The 27,859-nt window shown below is 44.3% G+C and overlaps 1 protein-coding gene across 1 annotated transcript in view; it reads left to right on the top strand.

The window, feature by feature from the left end:
- Positions 1-644: 644 nt before the first annotated feature.
- slc22a2 (solute carrier family 22 member 2) overlaps positions 645-27,859 on the top strand; it is a 39,902-nt gene continuing 12,687 nt past the window's right edge. The window contains exons 1-8 of the mRNA XM_078557561.1: positions 645-1,055; positions 11,545-11,648; positions 11,731-11,885; positions 13,690-13,858; positions 13,958-14,072; positions 17,273-17,376; positions 24,450-24,664; positions 27,188-27,296. Of these exons, the coding sequence (XP_078413687.1) occupies positions 645-1,055; positions 11,545-11,648; positions 11,731-11,885; positions 13,690-13,858; positions 13,958-14,072; positions 17,273-17,376; positions 24,450-24,664; positions 27,188-27,296 (1,382 nt within the window). The remainder of the gene's footprint in view (positions 1,056-11,544; positions 11,649-11,730; positions 11,886-13,689; positions 13,859-13,957; positions 14,073-17,272; positions 17,377-24,449; positions 24,665-27,187; positions 27,297-27,859) is intronic.

Here is a 27,859-nt window from a genome sequence, read left to right as displayed (position 1 = left end):
TCACAACTACAGACCATCTCAAACTGCGGTGATGTAGGAAGAAGTGACAGCCAATTTGAGCACAGCAAGGTCCCACAAACAGCAATGAGATAATGTTTAAATAATTTGTTTTCGGTGTTTGGTTGAAGAATAATTAATATCCAGGACACTGGGGAGAACTCCCTTGCATTTCTTTGAGTGGTGCTGTGGAATCTTTTACGTCCACTTGAGAGGGTAGATGGAGCTTTGGATGAATGTCTAATCGGAAAGGCAACACTTACGACAGTACAGCACTCACTCAGCACTGCACTAAAGACTGAGAAATTAGGACATTAGAGCTACAATCAAATAATTCATTCATCAAAGCACTCTGGATTTATTTTTCATTTTTACCAAGTTGTTTTGTTGCAGAAATACTGAAGTGTTTGACTCTGTTTGTTTACGAGCCTGAATCTGCCTCCATCCTAGACGCAACAAGTAGCTTGTCTATTCACTTATTAACAGGATAAACCACTGATTTATACAATTAATTTGCAGACCTTTGCTCCCTAGGCACTTGCTAGAATACAAGGCTGCTGATAGTCTGCAGGTAAACAGATCTGTGCATACATCACTCCCATCAGAAACTGCTTCTACTGAGCTGTTGGTGGAGACTTGCTTTTGCAATGGCAACTTTTGATGATGTCTTAGTGAACGTAGGAGGCTTTGGACGATATCAAAAGATGATTTTCTTTCTGATATACCTGACATCAGCAGTGTTCTCCTACCTGTACGTTGGGTTTGTCTTTTTAGCGGTTACTCCTGACCATTGGTGCAGGAGTCCTGGGGTGACTGAGCTGAGAGATAAGTGCAACTGGTCTCTGGAACAGGAGAAGAATTATACACTGCCTCTGGGACAATCCGGCAGCTCCTCATACAGTCAGTGTGAGAGATACGATGTCGAGTGGAATTCCACTTTGGGCAGCTGTGAAAATCCACTGCTGTTTATCCAGAATGGTTCCCAAGATTTACCACTTACAACTTGCCAGGATGGATGGGCTTTTAAAAATGGCTCATCCTCCAGTATTGTGACTGAGGTAAGTTTTAATTTTGGTCAGAGATCAGACTTATCTTGGAATTCTACTCTAAGACATGACAGTGAAAGAAAGACTTATATTTATACGATGCTTTTCACAGACAGAAAGTGCTTTACAGCCATTTTAAAGTGGATTCACAGTCGTAATCATGTACCTAGCATGTACCTACAAACAGCAGTATGATAATAAACAGAAAATCTGTTTCTGTTAGTGTCATTGACTGAGGGATAAGTATTGCCTAGAACACTGGGAGAACAACCTTGCTGTTATGTGCCATGAATCTTTTATATCCACCTGAAAGGGCAGACTTCTGACAGTACAGCTTTCTTGCAATGCTACACTGGGTGCATTAGCCCAGATTCTGTGCTCAAGTCTCTGGCGTGAGGCTTCAGCCCACAATCTTCTAATTCAGAGGTGAGCTCATCGGGACTATCCACTGAGCCAATAGAGATCTATTGAATTGGTTTTGGGGATGGGCAAATATTTTCCTTGGAAAATTAAATAGGCAGGTTAGATTAAGTCCATGATTGGATAGATTATACATGATCTGTAGAAGTAACAGCTTGTTGGGTCTAAATGACCTATTCTTGTTCTGTGCTTTCTCAAGTTTCTCTGTCAAATACTAGCAGGTAAGCACCTCAAGATTTCATATTAGGTCAGAAATATCATAGCTGGCACTAGGCATTGTCTTTGGGTTATAGAATATTTAGTACTTAAAACTGAACTGCATTTGATACTCTGATGCAACATCTGAGAGTTTAAAAAAAATATTATTAAAGATAGTGTGTAATTTTCACTATCATAGTGTGTTGGTGATTGGGTCAAACTCTGTTTGTAAACTTCAGCTCATCCAAAACCCTGCTGCTTTGTATCCTCATTTGTGCCAAGGCGCGCTTACCCATCACCCTTGTGTTTGGTGATCTACATTGTCTCCTTGCCTGACAAAGCCTCAATTTTAAAATTTTCAACCTTGTTTTACAAATTCCTCCATGGCCTCTCTGCTCCCAATCTCTCCCCCAGCCCTGCAACCCTGGTAATTCTCTGCACTCCTCCTATTCTGTCCTCTTGTGTATCCTCACTTTCCTTTCATCCTCTGTTGGTAGCTGTGCCTTCAGCTGTCCAGGCCCCAAAGTCTCGGAAATCCCTCTCTAAACTTTGCTGTCCCTTAACGTCTCTCGACACTCCTTAGACCAAGACTCTGGTCACCTGCCCTAAAATCTGTTGATTCTTTAAGTAGTGCAGGCTAGCTTTAAGAGGTGCTAAGCCACTCACAAACCTGGACCCCTGCTGAAGTGTGGAGCCACCCGGAAGGGCACTTAACACTGGGCTGCACCTTGCTATCATGGAAATCAGCATGAAGCTTCTTCCTTCTGTAAGGCTGAAGGTGGAAGAGATTGATCTAGTGTTAACATTGCATGTTGCACGTTGGACATTGGGCTGACGGCCTGAAGAACCGAGAAAGGATTGTGAAGACATGGGGAGTATTTCCTTCTCTGTCTTCGGCACCAATATAACCCCCTGTTCAACTTCATTTCCTAATGTCCTCTCCAATCCCCTTCTGATCCTAGTGTAAGTAGATCAAAATTCTGTTTACATGGCTTGAGCTTGATTTAGCTTCCAATTTACTTGTGTGGAGAATGCTGTTTTTCAATAAGTAAAGTTCATTATTTTGCATGCTTTTTTATTATTGTGTCATTGTACTTAGGTATCCTGTTCATTCCTTCCTTGGAAGCTTAGGCTTAATGAAGATATCAAAGCCTTCTCAGCTCTTTCTTGAAACCCATCCCCAGACCTTTATAATCTTCCTTAGCTTCCTGAGGCCATTTATCTACAATATCATCCATCTCACACGCAGTACAGTCACGAATCATGCTCCTGTCCTTTTAATAGCATATGAATACCACAACATGCAATCATATAGCATCTTTAACATGGTAAAAAACCATCCCAACAAGCTTCACAGAAGCATTATCAGATGAAATTCAACAGTGCTAGCCTGCACTACCAAAAGACCTCTTAAGGGGCAGACACATTCTGCTTCCAGCAAATACTGGAAGTGTCTGGGGAAGAGACTTTGACCCATAGAATCATGCAGCAAGGCAGAGAGTGGCTCTCAGATTTTCTGATGCAGACTCAAAGTCCTGGTGTAGGAGGAGACAGATCCTCTTCCCATAGGGGTCTAGGAGACACTTCAGACAAGTACTTAGAAGAGAATGGAGTAGATAGTCAGGCAGGTCAATGCAAAAAGTGTCGAACTGAGGACTAGGATCTAGTGCCATCCATTTCACCAGCCTGCCTATTCCCTCGTGAAGTTCATCACTATCGTCCTCACAGTTCACTATATACTTCCAAGTTTTGTGGTTGTGCCTTGTACACTCAAACCTAGATCATTAATGTACATCAAGAAAAGCAGTGATCCTACTATTGAACCCTGGGAGCACTACTGTATACCTTTCCCCATCCAGAAAACAACCACTATTCCCTGTTTCCTGTCACTCAGCCAACTTGGTATCCATGCTGCTACTGTCCCTTTTATCCCATGGACTCAATTTTGCTGACAAACTCATTATGTGACAGTTTATCAAATGCCTCTTGAAAGTCCATGTACACCCCATCAACACATTAAAACATCAACACACTCTCTCTCTTACCTCATCATAAAATTTAATGAAATTAGTTAAACACTACTTGCCTTTAACAAATACATATGTTTCCTCACACACACTTGTTCAGGTGACTGTTAACTTTGTACCAGACGAACAAGGTAGTTCAACAGAGAACAAAATAATTGCCAGTAAAGCAGCTGCCAATGCAGCATTGCAAGATTCTGATTTTGTGTCCCATCAATCACTGAAATGCTAGGAAATGAGAAATGGGCAGGACAAGATGAGCCTGGCAAAACAATCTAGAGAAGGACCTCCTCTGGTCTGGGCACTGCTCGCAATAATGTGGAGCAGTTAGCCAAAAGGAAAACTCTGGTGAAGGCAATAATCGGAGGAGGTGGTGGCGTAATGGTATTGACACTAGACTGGTAATCCAGAGACCCAGGGTAATGCTCTGAAGACCAGGGTTCAAATCCCACCATGGCAAATTTGAATCCAATAAACCCTGGAATTAAAGGTCTAACAATAACCATGAAACCATTGAATTTTTAAAAAATGATGTACAGGCATTTATCTAAACAGCACAGCTACCAAAAACTACTGTTGAGCATAGTTTTCAAAGCATGCCACCTTCCCGTAACTGAAGTCTCCTCGCCTCTCGCTATCTTTCACCTCTTGCCTCGCACAGACTGGTTACGGTATGGCTCTTATACCCAAATCTCACCTTGGTCTATTCCCTTATTCCTCTGGCGCTTTCTCCTCCTTTGATCATCTCACCCTATTCCATTCTCTTTACCACTCATTTAAATTCCTGTTTCTCTAAGGCCCACCCAAGTCCATGCCACTTATCTCAATGAGCTATTTTTAAAGCTTTGGCATCGAGTGGTTTCTCATCCTAGTCGATTTTAACCCCCATCTCAATTTATCATGTTCTCTTTCCTCAAGAGTTCACTGGCCTGCTAACCCCCCTTCAATCTCATCCTCCATGTTTACTCCCCAACCCATATTCATGGCTACAAGTTTGACATTGCTATCTCACAAAGCCTCGCTACTCTCATAGTATAAGGCCATCTCTTCCTTATATTGTTGTCCATCCACAGCCCACTTCCCCTCTAAACCCTACTCCCTCTGTACCACCCTGGAAAAAACTATTCGTATTCACCAGAAACTGCACTCTCAAATTCACAACTTTCTAACGTTTGGCCCTCTGTTCACCACAGCATCTCTGCAGCTACAGATCTGATTAACCACTTCCTCTCTCCTTCAAATCTGCCCTCATCAGTCTTCTCCTTAAAAAAATACAACTGTTGACCTCCCTGACCTTGCAACTACTGGCCCATCTCCAACCTCCCTTTCCTCTCCAAAGTATTTTGCTGGGTTGTTGCCTCCCAAATCTGTGCCTATCTTTCCTGGAACTCCTTGTTTGAATCACTCCAATCAGGTTCCAGCCCCTGCCACAGTACCAAAACAGCTCTTATCAAAGTCATAAATGAGATCTTATGTGATTGTGACAAAGGTGAACTTTCCCTCCTTGTCGTCCTCCACCTGTCTGCAGTATTTGATACTGTTTATCACACCATCCCCTTCCATTACCTTTCCACCCACATCCAGCTGGTTGAGATTCCATTCGCCTGGTTCTATTCCTATCTTTCTAATCATAACCAGAGAATTGATATTGATGGTGTCTCTGTCCATTCCTGCACAGTTACCTCTGGTATCCCCTAAGGATTTATCTTTGGCCCCCCTCCTATTTCTCATCCACATGCTGTCCCTCAGTGACAACATCCAAAGGCACATCAGTTTCCACATGTATGCTCATGACACTCAGCTCCTCACTGCCACCTCTCTTGACCCCTCCACTGACTATTTCTGTGATCCCTGTATCTCTACAACCCTCTGAGATATTTGCGCACTTCTAATTCTGGCCTTTTGATCATCCTGATTTTAATTTCTCCAAGCTCTGGCATTCCTTCCTACCTGGGTTTCCTCCTTCAAGACACTTTTTAAAACATAACTCTTTGACCAAGCCTTTGGTCATCAGTCCTATCATCTCCTCCTCTGGTTTGGTATGAAAATTTATTTATAATGCCTTTGTGAAGTGACTTAGGTTATTGTATTATGTTAAAGGCGTTATATAAATACAAATTGAAAAACAGAAAGGTGGGGGGCGGAAATGTAGGAAATCTGAAATAAAAACAGAAAATGCTGCAAGTACTGAGCAGGTCAGGCAGCATCTGTGGAGAGAGAACATGGCCGTAACTTCCAAGCTCCCCAGCGCAGATGGTCAAGGGTGGGGGTGCCCCAAAGATGCGCTGGGGAATCCTTTTTGGAATTTGCATGGCAATTGCTCAGAAGTGCACACTTCCCCTGGGCAATTGCCCTGCACTGTGAACCACCTAAGAAATGCTATTTAAAACGTAAAGCTTCGGATGGTTCCAACAGGGTTACAACAATAGTTACTCAGAAAAAGTTGGAAGATTTAAAACCTATTCTAACTTCTGGGTAACTATTGTAAACACCCAGACCGATTCGCCCACAGGACTCCCCCAACACACCCCACCCGCCTGAATGTCCGACCCCCACCCCCAATCCCTCACAATGTCCAAATCCCCCAGCCCTGACTAACCACATCCCAATGGTATTCCCCAACCCCCTGACCCCCCATGGGATCCCCCCTCAACCCACACGGGACTCCTCACCAACCCCACTTCACCCCAGCCCTCGCCCCGCCGGGCCTGACTCTCACCCAGCAGGCCCAGTCCTCGCTCCTGACTTCACCCAAACCCCAACCCTGCAGGCCCTGCCTGCACCCGGCATCCCCGCCACCCCCAGGCCCCCGGCCCCCATGTCCGACTGGACCCCCACCCCCCCCGAAATTGTAAACACCCACACCCCCAAATGTCCGACCTCCCCAGAATGTCTGACCCCTCCCAATGTCTGGCGCCCTCCCCAGCCCCTCCCAGTGTCCGGCCCAGACCCCCTCCCCTATAGCCCCCCCTGATGTCCCCCGCCCACCTCCACCCCAGCCCCTCCTGATGTAGGCTCATAGATGTTTACAGAACAGAAGAAGGCCATTTGGCCAATTGTGTCCACGCCAGTCAACAAAAATCTGAATACATTGATCCCATTTTCCAGCGCTTGGCCCATAGCCCTGGAGGCTACGGCAAGGCAAGTGAATATCTAAATACTTCTTAAATGTTATGAGAGTTTCTGACTCAACCACCCTTTCAGGCAGTGAGTTCAACAGAAGGGTCATGAGGACTCGAAACGTCAACTGTACTCTTTTCCGCCGATGCTGCCAGACCTGCTGAATTTTTCCAGGTATTTCTGTTTCTGTTTTTGTTTTGGATTTCCAGCATCCGCAGTTTTTTGTTTTTATATTAGTGAGTTCCAGACTCCCACCACCCTCTGGGTGAAAAAACTTCTCCTCAACTCCCCTCTTAGCCTTATACCTCTTACCTTAAATCTATGCTCCTGGTTATTGATCCCTCTACTAATGAAATAAGTCCTATCAACCCCATCTATGCCCCTCATAATCTTATACACCTCTATCAGGTCCCCCTCTCAACCTTGGCGGCTCCAGGGAAAAAAACCCCAGCCTATCCAATCTTTCATCATAGCTCAGGCCCTCCAGCCCAGGCAGCATCCTGGTAAATCTCCTCTGCACCCTCTCCAGTGCAATCACATCCTCCTTATAATGTGGTGACCAGAACTGCATGCAGTACTCCAGTTGTGGTCTAATCAGTGTTTTACACAGTTCCAGCATAACCTCCCTGCTCCTGTACTCTATGCCTCGGCTAATAAAGGCGAGTATCCCATATGCCTTCTTAACCACCTTATCTACCTGCACTGCTATCTTCAGGGATCTGTGGATATGCACACCAGGTGCCTCTGATCTTCAGTACCTTCCAGGGTCCTACCATTCATAGTGTAATCCCTTGTATTGTTATCCCTCCCACAAGTACATTACCTCACACTTTTCTGGGTTGAATTCCATTTGCCACTGCTCTGCCACCTGACCAGTCCATTGATACCTTCCTGCAATTTCTGGCTAATCTCCTCACTATTTACCACCCTACCAATTTTCGTGTCATCTGCGAACTTCTTGATCATAACCCCTACATTTAAGTCCAAATCATTTATGTACACCACAAACAGCAAGGGCCTCAGCACCGAGCCCTGTGGAACCCCACTGGAAACAGACTTCCACTCACAGAAACATTCCTCTACCATCACCCTCTGCTTCCTGCCTTTCAACCAATTTTGGATCCAACTTACCACTTTGTCTTGGATCCCATTGGCTCTTACTTTCTTGACCAGTCTGCCATGAGGGATCTTATCAAAAGCCTTGCTAAAGTCCATGTAGACCACATCAAATGTTCACACCCGCGCCCCCTCCTGATGACTGACCCCCTCCAGCCCCGAATGTCTGATCCAACCCCCCCCAAGCCCCCGCATCCCGAGTGCCTGTGCCCTACCCACCCCCAGGAATGTCCGACACCCATACCCCGGAACCTCTATCCCGCCATCCCCTCTCAATGCCCAACCCTGCCTGATTACATCCTGAAAAAATTCGATTAAATTTGTCAAACACCACCTTCCCTTAACAAATCCATTCTGACTATCCCTGATTAATCCATGTGTCCCCAAGTGCAGATATATTCTGTCCCTCAGAATTCTTTCTAATAACTTATCCACCTCTGAGGTTAGGCTGACTGGCCTAATTTCCTGGGTCTAACCCTTCCTCCCTTTTTTAATAATGGGACAACATTAGCAGTCCTCTGTCACCTCACCTGTAGCCAGAGAGGATTTGAAAATTACTGTCAGGGCCACCGATATCTCTTCCCTTGCCTCCCTCAACAGCCTGGGATACATCTCATCCGGGCCTGCAGATTTATCCACTCTTAAGGCCACTAAACCCACGAGTACAGCCTCTCTCTCTCTTAATTTCCTCTAATATTTCACAGTCCTCCACCCTGATGTCAATATCTGCGTCGTCCTTTTCCATTGTGAAGACGACGCAAAGTATTCGTTGAGGATTGTACCCACCTCTTCCGGGTCCCCACACAGATTACCTCTATGGTCCCTAATTGGCCCTACTCTTTCCCTAATTATTCTCTTGCTTTTTGTATATATAGAAAACCCCTTTGGGTTTTCCGTTATTCTATCCACCAATGCTTTCTCATGCACTCTCTTAGCTTTCCTAATTTCCTTTTATAAGTTCCCTTCTGCACTTTTTATACTCCTCTAGGGACTCTGCTGTATTGAGTCCTCGGTATCTGCCATAAGCTTCTCTTTTTCCCTTAATCCTAATCTTTATGTCCCTTGACACCCGGACTTGGTGTCACCCACTTTTATTTACGGGAACATACTTGCCCTGTACTCTTGCTATTTCCTCCTTGAATGCCTTTCACTGCTCTGACACAGTTTTATCTGCAAGTAGCTGCTCCCAGTCCACTTGGGTCAAATCGTATCCCATCTTAGTAAAATTATCCTTTCCCCAGTTTAGAACTTTTATTCCTGGCCCAACCTTATCCTTTTCCATAACTATCCTAAGTCTAACTGAGTTATGGTCACTATCTCCAAAATGCACTCCTACTGATACGCCTTCTACTTGCCTGGGCTCATTTCTGAATATTAGGTCCAGAACTGCCCCGTCCTTTGCTGGGCTCTCTACGTACTGGCTAAAAAATGTCCGACTCCTCCACCTGTAGCCCTTCCCGATGTCCGACACCTCCCCCAGCCCCCCGCACCTTTGCACCACCGCCCCATCCTGATTTACGACCCTCACCAGCTTCTTAGATGACTGACCCCTTCCAGCCCCCAAATGTCTGTGCCCCCACCCCTTCCCAATGTCTGACCCCCACCAGCCCCCCCGAGAGTCTGTGCCCCACCCCCTGAATGTCCGACCCCCCATCCCCTCCCGATGTCTGGCCCCCCAGCCCCCACGCCCCGGAACCTCTGCCCTGACACTCCCTCTCAATGTCCAACCCTCCTAGGCCCCCACCCTCCTGAATGTCTGACCCCCCCACCCCCACCGATATTCGACCCTCCCCAGCCCTGCACCGCTTGAATGTCTGCCCCCACCCCCTCCTCGTGCCTGACACCCCCCCAGCCAATATCCAATCCCTCTACTCCATCATGGCATATGAGCCCCCGGCCACCCCCACCCTGCATCCCCCACTGATGTCTGACCCCCCCAGCACCCCCCACTTCCTCACAATGTCTAACCCGCCCCCAAGCCACCCACCCCCAAAATGTCCAACGCCTCCCGATGTCCGAATGCTCCCAAATGTCTGACCCTACCCCACCCCTCCCCACCCCACCACCCCATGTCCAACTCTCCCCACGCCCCCCCTCCCCAATGTCCAACCCCACTCCCTCCACCTCCACCTGACCTCCAATCCCCCTCATCCCCTCAGATCCTCTCCACTTACCTTCTCCCTGGCCTGTCAATTTCAATGACCTTTAACCTTACCTGGTTTACGGCAGCTGGTGCTGTAATAAAGGGGACCTGTCCTCCTTCAATTCGTGGGTGAAAGACTTCAGAGACAGCTGCGCTATCTGGATCTCGCCCGGCGTGAGCCGGAATAAGCTTGGCGTAGGTAAGTCCGCATGGAGTAGCAACCTGACGCTGAATGCCACCCCAAGGAAAGCCCAAAATGGCCCAGATCATCCGGTCAGCATCAGAGAACATGTGTCCGACAATGACTGTGATTTGGATACTTGCCGTTTTATGCTGGAGTCTTTTGCACCTTCCAATGCTGACTCCAGCAGGAATGCAGGGGCAGCCAACTGTTGAGCATAATTCTAGTGCAGTCAAGTGCCTTTTCCTCATCATGGACTGAACACAAGCCCCTTAAGGCCCGTCTTCAATTCATCGACATACACTGGTTTTAAATTGTTGTCAACCTCAACACTGCACAACCTCCCTTCACCTTCGGCACCTCCCTCCCTCACTACCAACAATGTCCACCAGTCTCTCGCCCCTTAGCAATGTTCATCACCCTCACCCCCCCATCACCCCCGAGAGTGTTCACACGCCTCTCTCACCCCCGACAGTATCCACCCCCTCACCCCATGAAAATGCTCGAACCCCAGACTCTCCTGACATCAGCCAGACAGGAGCCAAGGATGTCAGAAGGTGAGCTGGAAGAGAGGGTGCAGGAGGGGTTGAGCACTGTCAGGGGGGCAGGGAGGGTGAACGTCGCCGGGACAGTGGGGTGGGCTTAGGGTCAGGGTTGGGGAAGTGGGGTTAACGTTATTGGGGGGGGGGGTGAACATTGCTGGGACAGGGGCTAACGTTGCTGTGGGTGCTGGAGTGCTTTGACACTCCAGCTGAGGTTTGCTGGTTTTATACCTGCTATGAAAATCTCTAAGTTAAATCCTCGTAAGAACCAGGGAAAGTATAGTGCAAATAGTCCATGTCTCTGTGGTTCTGGACATCTGATCCCATGGTCTCTGGAATCACGAGCAGTCCTGGCAGGATAAAACCAGCAATCGAACTTTAGACTTTCCACCTAAGTACTGCAGCGTGTGTAGGTTCAGACATCCTTGAGTTCCCGACACATCAGTGACATAAGGTGAGTTGGAGACCTTTCCCCAGATTGGAAGGTTTGGGCCATTAACTCTGTTCTCTCCCCTCAGGTGCTGCCTAACCTGGTGAGTATTTCCAGCATTTTCTGGTTTTCTTCTATAAACAGAATCTGTTGTTCTTGTAATTTTATGAGGTGGGCAGAATGGTCTTTTCCTGTTTTTTCTGATATAATGATATTTCTATTGAATCCCTAAGGTACTGTGCATAAGAAAGAAGTTAAATTCAAATGGCGCTGTAAATGTGTTTTTCTTTAAATCATTTTGTTTGTCTGACTCTACAATTTGTACAGTTTGAACTGGTGTGTGCTGATGCTTGGAAACTGGATCTGACTCAAGCTTGTCTAAACCTGGGATTTATGCTTGGAACAATAAGCATGGGCTACGCAGCGGACATGTATGTATCATCCTCACTTCCAGTATTCTCTGCTGATTTAAAAACTTGGATACTGAAGTAATTTTCTTTACATTTCCTGCAGATTTGGCAGGAAACTTTGCTTCTTGTTTGCGACCTTTGTGACCTCAGTGTCGGGTCTTCTACTGGCATTCTCCCCAAGCTACACCTGGTTTGTGATCTTCCGCATTCTGCAAGGCCTCTTCAGCAGGGGAGGTTGGCTATGTGCTAATGTCTTAAGTAAGGAACTTGCTTTTACCTGTGTTAGAACTAGATAGTCACTACTAAATGACCCTGATGTTCAATAAATGATCTAAATAACGAGATTTGCTAGTGTAGGGTTATGCTATTGGACTATTAATGCAGTGGCCTAAGCTAATAATCCAGACAATATGAGCTCAATGCCCACCAGAGCAGTTTGAGAATTGAAATTGGAAAAGGTTGGTGGCTTATTACCATCTCCTCAAGGGCAGTTAGGGATGGGCAACAAATGCTGGCCTGGCCAGCAATGCCCACACCCCGTGAACGAATAAAACAAACTATCAAACGTCAGCTGGTTAATAATGGCCTTTAGGGAAGAAAGGAAATTTCTGTCTTTAAATAGTCTGACCTGTATGTGAGTTCAGTCCCACATCAAAGTGATTGACTTTTAATTACCCTCTGAAGTGGCCAATCTAACTGCTCTGGAGCAGTAAAAGGAGGAGTCCCAAAAACCTGGAATGTAAATCTGGCCTTGCCTGTGGCGTCCAAATCTGGGAATGAAAGAAAAGATTATGATTTCATATTGCTATATGGCTTATTAGTGTTCTTGTAGCACTATGCCTGAGTCACTAGTTCTTAATCTGTTCCTCATATAGTCTGTTCCTCGTATAGTCATGTGATCGGTGATTAATTGCCTGATTTTGCAGGGCACATGTAAATTGTGGATACAGAAATAGGCTATAGGAGCTTAAAATTGTTTGGACTTTCTGGTCTGACCCTGCTGCAAGTCTTGCAGAGAACCTAGAACTTGGCAGGAACTCATGTATGTCAGGTTTTGGAGATTGCCAATTCTCTAGATTCCTGTCACAATATATCACAAAGATTTCAAATATGTCCATATATTTCTAAGTGTAAAGGGCAGAAGAGTTGGGTAATTGATCAATTCTTTCAATATATTCCCTCCATGAATGAATAATTCTTCAGGGTTGTTCATGCCATTTGAATAAATGTATTACTGATAGGTACATCATATAAAAAGAGCTGTAATCGAAAGAAAGGGGTGTGAGATATTAAAATATGTGACAACAGATAAAATCGCACAATAATTGAGTTTTGTAGCAACTAATCTATAATCCTGTGCAGACATGTAATTTAAAATGTGGCTCTACACACAGGAGATGGTGGCATAGGCATAATATCTAGTAATCCACAGGCCCAGGCTAATGCTCTGGGGTTCAAATTTAACCATGGCAACTAGTGGAAATTAAAATTCAATTAATAAACCTGGAATATAAAGCTAGTCTCAGTAACGGTGACCATGAAACTATCATCAATTGTTGTGAAAACCCATCTGGTGCACTAATGTCCATTTGGGAAGGAAATCTGGCCTACATGTGCCTCCAGGTCCACAGTAATGTGGTTAACTCTAAACGTCCCTCTAAAATGGCGTAGCAAGCCACTCAGTTCAAGAACAATTAGGGATGGGCAACAAATGCTGCCCTTGCCAGAGATGCCCACATCCCATGAAAGAATAAATAAACTCCTGAAACCTTGCTGGATATAATTTCACATTTAAGACCACCTAGTGTGACTTTGTCTCTCTGAGGAGGTTAAATGGCTGCGGTGGGCAGAGCAGGGGGAGGGAGGGGTTGGTCATTGTGTCTAGTCACGATGCTCCAATCATCATCCGTGTGGAGCAGACTTAATTGTTTTTTCCTGCTTGTCATTCTTGCCTGTTCACATGTATTAACCAATTACTTGCCATAGAGCAGCTCAATTATTATGGATTGGTTTTCAGTGTCTTCTCTTGATGCCTTCATTGAAACATGTTTTTCTCTTCTAGTCACTGAACTTGTTGTGTCAGAGTATAGAAGAACAGCGGGGATTCTAAACCAATTGTCCTTCAGTTTTGGGGTCATGCTTCTTCCAGCCATTGCTTATTTTTTACCAGCTTGGAGAAACTTGCAACTGGCGTTTACCATCCCAAACTTCCTGTTCTTGACCTACTACTGGTAATGTCTGATCATGCAGCATTAACATTTACTGCCAGTGTGAGTACACAAAGTGGTGTCGACCCAATGATAACCTTCCCAGATGTGTTCCATTTGCAGGTTGATTCCAGAGTCTCCCAGGTGGCTGCTCTCTCAGAGGAAAGTCGCAGAAGCCTTGAAAGTTCTGCAGCAGGTGGCAAAAAGGAATGGCAACATCTTCTCGATGAAGCTCGAGGTGACTAACTGTAACCAGGATGGAATTGAGACTGTGATTCTATGCATTGGTCATCCTACAGGTGGAAGTTGCCAGCCACTTCACTAGGCCCGATACAATGCCGAGATAATTCTGGTCACTCCTGTCCAGCTCAGAAGCTGCATGGGTGATCAGGAGCAGTTCATATCTTGAGAAAATGAAAAGAAGGTTTTTTTTCACTTGTCCTGGCAATCACCCAGCATTCCCAATACTTTAACAACAGTGAAGAGTCTGACAGTAGAAGTGGATGAGGGCACACACTGATATGCATACTGACCTTTCATCTCTGGCACTTGACTTCGTGTCTCACGGCCCTGACTCAGCATTATTTTATAAATGATTATTGGAATGTGGTAGGCGCTAACCATGCAGTATCAATTGACCAACCACGAGGGCATTAAGAGCCAACACATAAAGTGGGACTGGAGTCGCATGTAAGCTATGCCATATAGGGGTGCCAGGATTATGTTCAGATTAGTGAATCAGTTGGGTTTTACAGCAATTTGAACACATGAACATAAGAAATAGGAGCTAGAGTAGGTCATATGGTCCTCTGAGCCTTCAATAAGATTATGGTTGATCTTCATTCTCAACTCCACCTTCCTGCATTATGCCCATATCCCTGAATTCCATTAGTACCAAACATCTATCAACCTTTGTCTTAAATATACTCAATGACTGAGGAACTATGGCTCTCGAGTTGAGTTCCAAAGATTCACAACCCTTGGAATGAAGAAATTTCTCCTCCTCTCAGTCCTAAATGGCTGAACCCTTATTCTGAAGCTATGATCCTGTTTTCTAGATTTCTCTAGCCTGAGGAACATTTTCTCAGCATCTACTCTACCAAGCCCCTTAAGAATTTTATGGCCCAAATCTTCTGGTCAGTGGCAATGCTGGGTGCATTGTTGTTGCCCCCAAAGACTCTTCTGACCCAACACTACTGCCCATTTCTCCCAGGATCTTCCGATCCCAGCTGACACAGGAATGGGCAGTGCAACATCTCCTGTCTAACTCCAGCGTGAGGAGAGGAGTCGGGGGAGGGAGAGGACATGCTCCCATTTTTACAACACTAGCTGTGTTATTCTGTTAAGTATTTAAAGGTCCAGTCTTCTAATGAATGAGTGTAGGTTAGCAAATGGATGTGTGAAAGGGTGAGTGAGTGAATGGATAGCTGGGTAGGTGGGTGAAGTGAGTAGATGGGTGAGTGGGCAGTTGGGTAGGTAGGTGAGTGGGTGGTATGTTATTAAGTGGATAGGTGGGTGGGTGGGTGAGTGGCTAGTTGGGTAGGTGGGTGAGGAGGTAGGTGGATGAGGTGGCTAGGTGGATGAGGTGAGTAGCTGGGCGAATGGGTAGTTAGGTAGGTAGGTGAGTGGGTAGGTGGTTGAATGGATAGTTGGTTGAGTGGGTAGATTGGCAAGGGGAGGTTGGGTAGGTGGGTGGGTGTGTAGTCAGGTAGGTAGGTGAGTGAGTAGGTGGGTGAGCTGGGGGGGGAAGTTAGGTGGGAGGGGTGGTCGGGTTGGGGACGGGTAGTTGGCTGGTGGGGGGGTGATTGGGGAGTTGGTTGTGGAGTTACCCAGTTATTGATCAGGTTTTCAACTGCCTAACATTTCTTGGGTGACTATCAAGGTAAGTTGCGCGTATCTAGCCCAAGTCTCCACTCTAAACTCAGGGTGAGAGACTTTCGCACAGGATCCTGGTAGGAAGGAATTAGCCCATCAGAAGTTTAAACTTCCCGGGCAATTCCTACATATATTAGTGCATCAGGACTTCCGCAGCAACCTGACACGCATCTTCCGTCACGTGTCTGGTTTCCGATGATCCGGAGACGGAAGATTGAGCCTATATGTTTCAATTATATCAGTTCTCATTCTTCAGAACTCAAATTTCATGATCATGTTTCAGATGTTAGCCCACAAATGACCAGGTTCATAGAATTCCACAGGTTTACATTGGGATTTGAACTTGTGATCGCCAGGGACAGAATCTTCTGTTCAGCATGCGGGGGCAGGCCTCGCAAGCTGATGCATAAAATGACGCGCAGTGACATCGGGCGTGCATCCTGACGTCACCGCACATCACTCCGATCTTAGATCGTCGGACGTACCCTGGAGTTGGCTGCGCCCCCGCCGTACTGCCAAAGGCCTGTTAAGGCCATTAATAAACTAATTGAAGTAATTGTCAGGGCTGCCCATCCAACCTTAAGGTTGGTGGGCAGGCGAAGAGCCCAGGTGGCCTTTGCGTTTATCATGAAACCTCATCCATGGGCGGGATGAGGTTTCATGAAGGATTTATTTATGAAATAAAATATTTGATCAAAATACATAAACATGTTGCAGCTCATATGACATGAGGGGACATGTCTGCATAATTTTTTCTTTTTTTTCAATGTTTCATAATGAACTTAATCTCTCTGAGGCAACTCTGTGCCTCAGGGAGATTTCCATGCTCTTTCGCGCACAGGCCCCGACTCTCCCTCCCTCCCCACCCCCCCACCCCTGCCTGCACAGGGAGCGTTGAGCGCTTCCGAGTGCGCGTAATGCTGGGTGGGCCTTAATCGCCTGCCCACGTAAAATGGCAGCGGGCAGCCAATCGCAGGTGGTGATCAGCTCCACGCCCGCCCCCGACCAGCCCGTCCGATGGGAAGAAAATTCTCCCCTAGGTTCCTAATCCAGTACTGCAAGCAATACACTAGCGTGCCCTATGTCAATAAGGTTACAACAACATTTCAATCTAGCTCCCTGCAGGAATAGGTTCCCAGCTGAAACAACTCAGAATTTGGTAAAGGCAAACATGGCTGGGATGGAAAATAGATTTTAAAAAATCACAGCAATGTAGCAAGAGATTTTTTTATGGCATCCCATCTCACAACCAGCAACTTGACTGAAAGGCTATAGTTCAGGTCCATTTTGGCTGAGGGTACAGTTGTGGCACAGCTGGGTGATCAGTCAGTCCTGTGGCCTTGGGACAGTTACTTAATTTTGAAGAAAAGCATTTTTTTTTAATGACACCAAATTTGATAGTAGTCTTAATGAATCCAGTGGACCTTGGATAGTGGGACGTGGTCTTTGAGATCACAGTCATCGACTTGTTGGAGTTTACTGACATTGGAACTGGCTCTGAGCAGATTCATGTTTTCTACAATTTGCTACTACCACCATTTTCAGTCCCGTTTCTTTTTCCAGACAATTACTATTAAGAATGGCAAAAAGACGAACTGTCCTTCAGTAATAGAGCTGGTCAGGACACCTCAGATGAGGAAACATACCCTCATTTTGATGGTGAACTGGTAAGACTTTTTCATTTTTGTAATTTATATTAGCTTAATATTTACTCCTCTTTAAAGAGCTATCACCCCAACTACCATCTTCACAGACTAACTACTGTTTACAGCACCATAACCATATGGGTCACCCCAGCTACCATCTGCAAACCCATACCCACCAACTGTAGGGTGGTACAGAGGATAGTTAATGCATGGTGGATGGTAGCTGGGGTGTTACAGATGATTGTTGTGCTGAAGATGGCAGTTGGGATGGTACAGTTGGTAGTTGAGGCGGTACAGTTTTTAGTTAGGGTGGTTCAGGTATTCCTTGAATTATAACGGACACTGGCTGGGATGCTTAGGGCAGTAGTTGTCTGTGGAACTGTATCCCAGAAAGTGCTAGAAGAAAGAACTATGGGGAAATTGATAACATTGACGCTACCAGTGTTGTCTCACCTAAGTAAATGGTTGCATTGTTGGTTTGTGAGTGAGAAAATTTGAAATCAATACTTTGAACCCAATAATAGGTAGCTTTTCCATTCTAAAACATATCCATGGCTAATGGTCAGCAAGGAATTTGAGGGACTCTGTAAACAGCCTGAAATTTGGTAGAATGAATGAGAGAATGATAGATTGCAGCAATGATTGTGAGGTTGCAATGCAATAAGAGTTCATGGCAATTAAAAAAAAGACAAGTTCAAATTCTGCTTGACTATAAGCAAAAATGTTTGACACTGGTCATCTCACCCCCTAGATTAGAATACACGCTTCAACTCATTCTCTGTTATTTATAATTATCATTTTGGTTAGTAATTATTTGTTATCTTTTCACTTTAGTTTAGTCCACTTCATTTGGTTTGTTAGACTCAACTATTGAACCATGGCTCATTGTTTCCAAGCTGTGTGATCTGAGAAATCGATGGCAGTGCCTCACGCTGTATGATGTGATTGTGATATTGGCAGATTAAAAGGATCCCCTCTCATTCCTACTTTCCTTCTCATTGCTAAAAGTGGTTGAAGGAGGTTTTTTTTCCAGAAGCTGAGTTTTTTATATTAGGTTTTTGGGGGAAGGCACTAAACCAGTAGCTGACAGTAAATCAGAGAGACACAGTCATTTTGACTTTGGGTAATAATGTAAGAGGCCACATTGGATCAGCCATCTCTCCTGATTTTCATTTTCATTCAGTTCAAATAGTGACTGGTTTGGTATCAAGTATTTGACACTATTGCCCGTAATTACCCCAGACAGTCACCAACTTTAACGGTCTTTGAAGTGTCCACACTGAAGTTTATTGTGGGGAGTTCATCAGTAGTCTTATGGTTCATCAGACATCAAGAGCAGTAATCTCAGGATTACTCCTAGTATCACATACTAGCGGGCACAAGGATAGGATGATTGAGCAGTTCAGCACGTGGCTGGAGAAATGGAGTAGGAGGGAGGGCTTCAGATTTCTGAGGCATTGGGATCGGTTCTGGGGCAGGTGGGACCTGTACAAGAAGGACAGGTTACACTTTAATAGGACTGGGACTAATGTTTGCTAGTGCTGTCGGGGAGGGCTTAAACCAGATTGGCAGGGGGATGGGAACCTGAGAGGAAATCCAGAATGGAGAGGAATAAAACTAGCAGTGGGAAGTAGAGAAGTATAAACTGATAAGGAGGATATATCGGAGAATAGTATCAAGGTAAATAGATTACTTGGAGAGTTTGATAGAATTAGAGTAAGCAATAGTAAATCATTAGATGGGATGAGAGTAAGTAAGAAAGCCTAAATCAGGGCTAATGTGCATGTATGTGAATACACGGAGTGGGGTTAATAAAATTGGTGAACTACAGATTGACAAATGGAGTTATGATATTATTGCTGTAACAGAGACCTGGCTCAAAGAAGGGCAGGACTGGGCGTTAAATATCCCTGGGTACAAGGGGAGGCAGAAAAGGGTGGGGGAGGGGGGCAGTGGCAGTAGTGATTAACGATGGCATTACAGTACTGGAGAGAGAGGATGTTCCGGGGGCTGGGGGAGTGGGTGGCGGGGAGGGAGGTGGTGGTCAAGGACAGAATCTCTCTGGCTAGAGGTAAGGAATGAAAAAGGCACAATAACATTGATTGGTGTAGTATATAGGCCACCAACTAGTGGAAGGGATGTAGAGAAACAAACCTGCAAACAAATTAAAAGAGGTGTAAGAATTATAGAGTAATTATAATGGGGGACTTCAAATATTATCCAAATATAAACTGGGATAGGGATGGTGCAATGGGACAAGGGGGCGAGAGTTCATGGAATGTGTTCAAGATAATTTTCTGCAGCAGTATGTTTCTGGCCCAACGAGAGGGAAGGCACTGTTGGACCTGGTTCTGGTGAATGAGTTGGCCCAAGTGGATCAAATATCAGTGGAAGAGTATTTAGGGGACAGTGACCATTGTATCATAAAGTTTAGGTTGGCCCTGGAAAAGGGCAAGGAACAATCCAGAACAGGGATAATTCATTGGGGGAAAGCCAACTTCGATGGGATGAGAATGCATCTGAATCATACGAGTTGGAATCGAATGTTGGCAGAAAGGACAGTGGCTGAACAATGGGCGACCTTCAAAGAAAAAGTATTGTAGGCAATGTCAAGGTATATTCCCTTGAAGGGGAAAGGTAGGACAAGTAAAACCAGAGTGCGCTAGATGACAAGAGAGATACAGGTGAAGATAAAAAGGAAGAAGTGTGCGTACGACAGATGTCAGGTAGAAAATATAATGGAGAATCAGGCTGAATATAGAAGGACCTAAGGGGAAGTGAAAAAGCTAATAAGAAAAGCAAGGAGAGAGCATGAAAAGAGGCTGGCAGCTAATATAAAAGGGAACCCCAAGGCTGCCTTTAAGCATATAAATAGTAAAAGGGTGGTAAAAGAAAGAGTAGGGCCAATTAGGGATGAAAAGGGGACTTGCACATGGAAGTAGGAGAAATAAATAGCAGCAGTATTAAACAAGTACTTTGCATCTGTCTTTACAAAGGAAGAAGATGCTACCCAGGCCGAGGTGGGAGAGGAGGTAACTGGTACACTAGAAGAATTTGCAATTGAGAAGGAGGAGGTGTTAGAAAGGCTATCTTTTCTTTAACCAGGACCAGAGGAGATGCATCCAAGGGTACTGAGGGAAGTGAGAGTGGAAATTGCAGAGGTAGTAGTGATCATCTTCCAGACTTTCTTAGACACAGGGGATGGTGCCAGAGCACTGGAAAATTGTGAATGTTACACCCTTGTTCAAAAAGGGGTGCAAGAATAAAGCCGGCAACTACAGACCATTCAGTTTGACTTAAGTGATAGGGAAACTTCTGGAAACTATAATTCGGGATAAAATCAATAGTTACTTAGACAAGTGCAGGATGATTAAGGAAAGCCGGCATGGATTCATTAAGGGAAAATCATGTTTAATTAACTTGCCGGAGTTTTTTAAGGAGGTAACAGAGAAGGTTGATAAGGGAAATGCTGTTGATGTGATGTATATGGATTTTCAAAAGATATTTGATACAGTGCCACACAACAGACTTGCGAGCAAAATTCTAGCTCATGGAATAAAAGGGAGAGTAGACACTTGGATGAGAAATTGGCTGAGTGACAGGAAACAAAGAGTAGTGATAAATAATTGTTTTTCAGATTGGAGGAAAGTAGTGGAGTTCCCCAGGGGTCAGTGTTGGGACCCTTACTCTTCCTGATTATATTAATAATTTAGGCTGTGGTGTTCAGGGCATGATTTCAAAATTTGCAAATGATACAAATATTGAAAATGTTGTCAACTGTGATGAGGAAAGTCTTGAACTTCAGAAGGACATAGGCATGTTGGTGAATTGGGCAGACAAGTGGCAGATGAAAACAAAAACAAAAATACCTGGAAAAACTCAGCAGGCCTGGCAGCATCTGTGGAGAGGAACACAGTTAACGTTTCGAGTCCGAATGACCATTCAACAGAACTAAGGAAAAATAGAAGAGAAGTGAAATATAAGCTGGTTTAAGGGGGGTTGGGACAAGTAGAGCTGGATAGAGGGCCAGTGATAGGTGGAGATAACCAAAAGATGTCACAGACAAAAGGAGAAAGAGGTGTTGAAGGTGGTGATATTATCTGAGGAATGTGCTAATTAAGGGTAGAAAGAAGGACAAGATGTCTGTGACATCTTTTGGTTATCTCCACCTATCACTGGCCCTCTATCCAGCTCTACTTGTCCCACCCCCCCTTAAACCAGCTTATATTTCACCGCTCTTCTTTTTTTACTTAGTTCTGTTGAAGGGTCATTCGGACTCGAAACGTTAACTGTGCTCCTCGCCACAGATGCTGCCAGACCTGCTGAGTTTTTCCAGGTATTTTTGTTTTTGTTTTGGATTTCCAGCATCTGCAGTTTTTTGCTTTTATCTAAGTGGCAGATGAAGTTCAATGGAGAGGAGTGTGAAGTGATTCATTTTGGCAGGAAGAATATGGAAAGACAGTATAAAATAAAAGGAGAAACTCTAAAGGAGGTACAGAAACAGAGGGACCTTAGTGTATGTGTACATTAGTCATTGAAGATGCCAGGGCATGCTGAGAGAGCAGTTAATAAAGGATATAGTACCTTGGGCTTTATTAATAGGTGCACTGAGTACAAGAATAAGGAGATCATGTTGAACTTGTATAAGATACTAGTTAAGCTTCAACTGGGGTACTGCAATCAGTTCTGGGCACCATACTTGAGGAAGGTTTTTTTTATTATTCGTTCATGAGATGGGGGCATCACTGGCTGGGCCAGCATTTATGCTCATCCCTAATTGCCACTGAAAACTGAGTGGATTGCCATGGTGGGATTTGAACCCAGCTCCCCAGAGCATCACCCTGGGCTTCTGGATTACTAGTTAGGAATGAAAAGCTGTAGCTATGAGGATGAGGTTGGGACTCTTTTCCTTGGTGAAAAGAAGGCTGACAGGAGACTTGATAGAGGTATTCAAGATCCTGAGGGGTATAGGCAGGGTAAATAGTGAGAAACTGTTTCTACCCAAGAGAACATCAAGAACTAGAGGGCATAGATTCAAAATAGTTGGCATAAGGAGCAAAAGTGATGCAAGGAAAAAAATTTTCACCCAGAGGGTGGTTGTAGTCTGGACCGAACGTCCTGAAAGGGTGGTAGAGGCACGTTTGATTGAAGTATTCAAAAGGGAATTGGAGTGCTACCTGAAAAGAGAGAATCTGAAAGGTTACAGGGATAAAGCAGGGGAGTGGGGCTAGGTAGGATGCCCTTTCAGAGAGCCAGTGCAGACTCGATGGGCTGAATGGCCTCTTCCTGCACTGTAATGATACAGTGATTCTGTGATTTAGCTGATGGATTCTGGAAACCGCACTTCAGGAAATGTCGAGGGCTCGGAGAGGAGATTTACTAGAATGGCACCAAGAATGAGGAACTTCAGTTTGGTGGTGAAACTAGAGAAGCTGGGATTGTTCTGCTTAGAGCAGAGAATGTTAAGGGGAGATTTGATTGAGCTGTTCAAAATTATGAAGTATTTTAATAGAGTAGAGAAGGAGAAAAAGTTTCAACTGAGATTGACTAACATCAGATCATGTGGAGCCAGGGAACAAGTTGCAGAATGGATAGCAAACTGGTCACAAAATAGGAAACCGAGAGTATGAGTTAAAGGCACTTTCTCAGATTGACAAAAAGCGGGCAGTGGTGGTCCACAGAGATTGGTGCTGTGACCACTGTTGTTCACCATTTGCATTAGTGATTTGGACTTGAGAATCGGAAGTACAAATATCAAAATTTGTAGATAACACCAAATTAGGAATTACAATTAACACTGAGGAAGACTGCAAAAAAAATGCAGGAAAGTATTAACAAATTTGCAGAATGTAAGTAAGACAATATAGATGAGTGAAGGCTGGTGCCTTTTGGTAACAGGAATAAGGAGGACTCCTATTCCTTGGAAAATAGGAGTCTTAATGGAGTTGAGGTATAAAGAGATTCAAAAATCTTAAAAATTAACAATGCAGCCTAACAAACCCATACACGGTGCAAGCAAAGTGCTGGAATTCATTTCTACAGGGATAGAATTTCAATGGGATGGCCAGTTATCTCAATTGGCTGCACAGCTAGAGTATAGTCAGATTAACGCTAAAAGCATAAGGTTTGATCTCCGTTTCCAGCTAGGTAGAGTCAGGGCCTGCCTGCCTCCTCATCCTACCCATAGTAACAAAAAAGCACAATGCTTTGCTGTGATTCGGTGAATAATCGCCAAGGATCTGCCTTCGCACAGAGAGCTCAGGAAGAATTCAAAGGCAAAAAATTATGTGAAACTTGTATAGAGTCTTGGTTAGACTATACTTTGACTATTGTGCACAACTCTGGTCTCCATATTACAAAAAGACTATAGAAGCACTGGAGAAAGTGTAAATAAGATGAATATTAATGATACCAGATCTAAGAGGCGATAACTATCAGGAGAGAAACAATTGAAGCTCTATTCTCTAAGAAAATAAAGAGAATTGAGAGGTAATATAATAGAGCTCTTTAAAATTATGAAGGCTTCAAAAGGATAAACATCGAAATAGGTTTCTAACTATAGGCAAAACAAAGCACCACAAATATGAGATAGTCACCAATAAATCCAGTTGGAATCTCAGAGGAACCTTCTTTACCCAGAGAGTGGTTGGAAGGTACAACTCACTACCATGTGGAGTGTTTGAAGCGAATTCCATAGATACATTTAAGGGGAAGATGGATGAGTACATATGGAAGAAAGGAATGGGAGGATGTGTTTTTAGGTGAAATAGGTGAGAGGAGGCTCATGTGGAACATAAACACCGACTTTGGCATGTTAGACTGAATGGCCTATTTCAGTGATGTAAAATTCTTTTTAATGCTATGGATATAAACTTGAAAAGAAAAGATTTGGCAGAGAAGTGGGACTAATTGGATAGCTCTTTCAAAGAAACCAGTATGACATAATTGGTTGGCTAAATAGCCTCCCTCTGGGCTATACGGTTTTTTTATTTTAAATCGACATAATTTTCTAAGAGCGAGCCACGGTAATATTACTGGCTCATCAATCAATGGAAAGGCATTAGGCTTGCTTATTAAATTGCTCTTTATTTCAGGTTTACAAGTGCCTTGGTGTATCAAGGGCTTGTCATGCGTTTGGGAACTCTGGGAGGAAACATTTACCTTGATGTGTTTATCTCGGGAGCTGTGGAAATCCCAGCATCAGTCATTATCCTTTTAGTGATTGAACGTATTGGACGGCGTCTTCCCTTCGCAACAGGTGGCCTGCTGTTGGGGGTCTCCTGTTTAACAGCGGCGTTCATCCCTGACAGTAAGTACCATGGTTCGCACTGGAATACTTATCCAGCTATAGGCTATTGTAGAGCTGGGCCTATTATGCAATATTGGAATTAATGGCCCTACAATATTGACTTGCCTTAAATTTAAGCTGCTAACAATCAGCAAGTATCATGATGTAACATATTTGTTCCACAACAAAGCTTACTCCAGAAGCTCAGGATACAAATTAACACTGGTCTGTAGGTATGTGGATACAGGTTCATATTGGTCTGTAGTGATGAGGATACAGGTTAACACTGATCTGTACAAATTCAGGATACAGGTTCACACTGGTCAGCAGTGTTGAGGATGTAGGATAACACTGGTCTCCACAGGTGAGGATACATGTCTGTACAAGCTCAGGATACAGGTTTACACTGTCTGTAGTGGTGAGGATACAAGTTCCCACTGTCTGTAGCAGTGAGGATGCAAGTTCAATCTGGCCTGCACAAACTCAGGGTACAGGTTAACACAGGTATGGAGTGGTAAGCATACAGGTCAACAGATATGAAGTGGTGATGATACAGACTATCTCCAGTCTGTAATAGTCAGTATACAGATTCATGCAGATTTGTAGTGGCGAGGATAGAAGTTAACACTGATCTGTACAACCTCAAGATACAGGTTCACAATGGTCTGTAGAAGTAAGGATACAGTTTCACACTGGTCTATAGCAGTGAGGATACAGGTTTACACTGGTCTGTAGCAGTGAGGATACAGGCTCACACTGGTCTGTAGTGGTGAAGATACAGGTTCACAATGGTCGGTAACGGTGAGGTCATAGGTTCACACTGGTCTGTAGCAGTGAGGACACAGGTTCACACTGGTCTGTAGCAGTGAGGACACAGGTTCACACTGGTCTGTAGCAGTGAGGACACAGGTTCACACTGGTCTGTAGCAGTGAGGACACAGGTTCACACTGGTCTGTAGCAGTGAGGACACAGGTTCACACTGGTCTGTAGCAGTGAGGACACAGGTTCAAACTGGTCTGTAGCAGTGAGGACACAGGTTCATACTGGTCTGTAGCAGTGAGGACACAGGTTCACACTGGTCTGTAGCAGTGAGGACACAGGTTCACACTGGTCTGTAGCAGTGAGGACACAGGTTCACACTGGTCTGTAGCAGTGAGGACACAGGTTCACACTGGTCTGTATCAGTGAGGACACAGGTTCACACTGGTCTGTAGCAGTGAGGACACAGGTTCACACTGGTCGGTAACGGTGAGGATGCGGGTTAACTCTGGTCTGTAGAATTTTGAGGGTACAGGTTTACACTGGCCTGTAGTGGTGATGATACAGGTTCACACTGGTCTCTACAAGCTTAGGATACAAGTTCGCACTGGTCTGTAGTGGTGGGGATACAAGTTCACACTGGTTTGTAATGATAAGGATACGGGTTCATAACTGATCTGCATTGGCGATGATACAGGTTCCCATTGCCTGTGACAGTGAGGATATAAGTTCTATCTGGTCTGTACAAGCTCAGGATACAGGTTAACTGGTATGCAGAGGTGATGATACAGGTTAACTCTGGTCTGTGTGGTAAGTATACAGATTCACACTGGTCTGTAGTAGTGAGGATACAGGTTCACACTGGTGACACTACAGACCTAAGTGAATCTGTATCCTGAGCTTGTGAACCTGTATCAAAACTACTACAGGCCAGCATGAGCTGTATCCTGAGCTTGAACAGATCAGAGTTAATCTGTATCATCACCATTACAGACCAGTGTGAATCTGTATCCTCACCACTATAGATAGTCTAAACCTAAATCCTCACTACTACAGACCAGTGTGAAACTGAATCCGCACCACTACAGACCAGTCATACTTAACGGTTAACTAGGCTCCCTATGTTTGTCATCTTCAAATTTTTCAGTGGTGCTTTATGTACCAAAATCTAGATCATTTATAACTTGAGAAGATCAATGGTCACAATATTTGCATAAGGAAGACACCACTGTTCATATCCATCCTGTTTGAAGAACATCAATTAACCATTAAAATAAAAGCAAAATACTGCAGGTGCTGGAAATCTGAAATAAAAACAGAAAATACTGGAATAACTCAGCAGGTCTGGCAGTATCTGTGGAGAAACAGAATTAACATTTTGAGTCCGTATTGGCTCCTCTTCAGAGCTCAGTTAACCACTATGTGGATACAGGTTTACTGTCCATCAACTACCATTTCTACTGATACTGTCATGTTTTCTTTAATGCTGTGTGTCTTAAGCTGGTCAACAGATCTACTATGTGGTACCTTACACCTGTTGAAAATCCACTCATTTCTGGATTATTCACACATACCCAACATTCACTGCATTTCCTTTATCAATAAACTATTATTTCCGTAAATTTGCCAGGCACAACTTGCCTTTAACAGGTTTAATCAACTTACATCTTTGAGTGTTAATTTTATTTAACAGGGCAATTAAATATATTAAACTAATAAAATATTTTAATGGTTATTCAGGAAGCATCATATTTTGCAAATTGTAAATCTGTCTTCCAATTCAGGTGTGTACTGGCTGAAAACAGCAACCATATGCTTGGGCAGACTGGGAATAACTATGAGCTTGGAGATGGTTTGTTTTGTCAATATGGAGCTGTACCCTACATATTTAAGGTAAGTGCGAAATATTTAACACCAAGCGGTAGCAGCCTTTAACAATTTACAGAGAGTATCCAGTATGAATCGATCACTTTGACAGGAATTAAATTCAATTTTGACAATTAAGTTTAATGACCAGTATTACAAATATCAAATCTATAAGGTGTTTTTAAGTGTCTGTAAATGATTGTAAAATCTGCAAAATAATTGTTTTAAAATTGATTAAATACTTACCTTTGCAAAGATTTCATTTTAACACGGAGGTATCAACGTCTCTGTCTACTCTACTTGTACAATCAATTATCTGTAACACATTAAATACTTCAAGACTTTGAATGTCAGTCATGGCTCAGTGGCACACTGCCTGAGCTAGAAGGTTGTGAATTCACTCTGTTCTCCCCTTCTTCCCCTCTTCCGCACTCAATCTCTCTCCCCCTTGTGTGATCACTTACCCCTCTCACAATCTGCTCCCTGTAATTTCTTCTATATTCTCCTGTTATCTCTTCCTCCATTCCACTGTGATCTGTGATCTCTTCCATTTCCCCTGTGCAGAATTCCCCCTCCTCACTCCATCCATA

The sequence above is a fragment of the Cetorhinus maximus genome, chromosome 14 (genome assembly GCF_964194155.1).
Source record: "Cetorhinus maximus chromosome 14, sCetMax3.hap1.1, whole genome shotgun sequence".
Taxonomy (NCBI): domain Eukaryota; kingdom Metazoa; phylum Chordata; class Chondrichthyes; order Lamniformes; family Cetorhinidae; genus Cetorhinus; species Cetorhinus maximus.
This window is presented reverse-complemented; position numbering and strand designations above follow the sequence as displayed.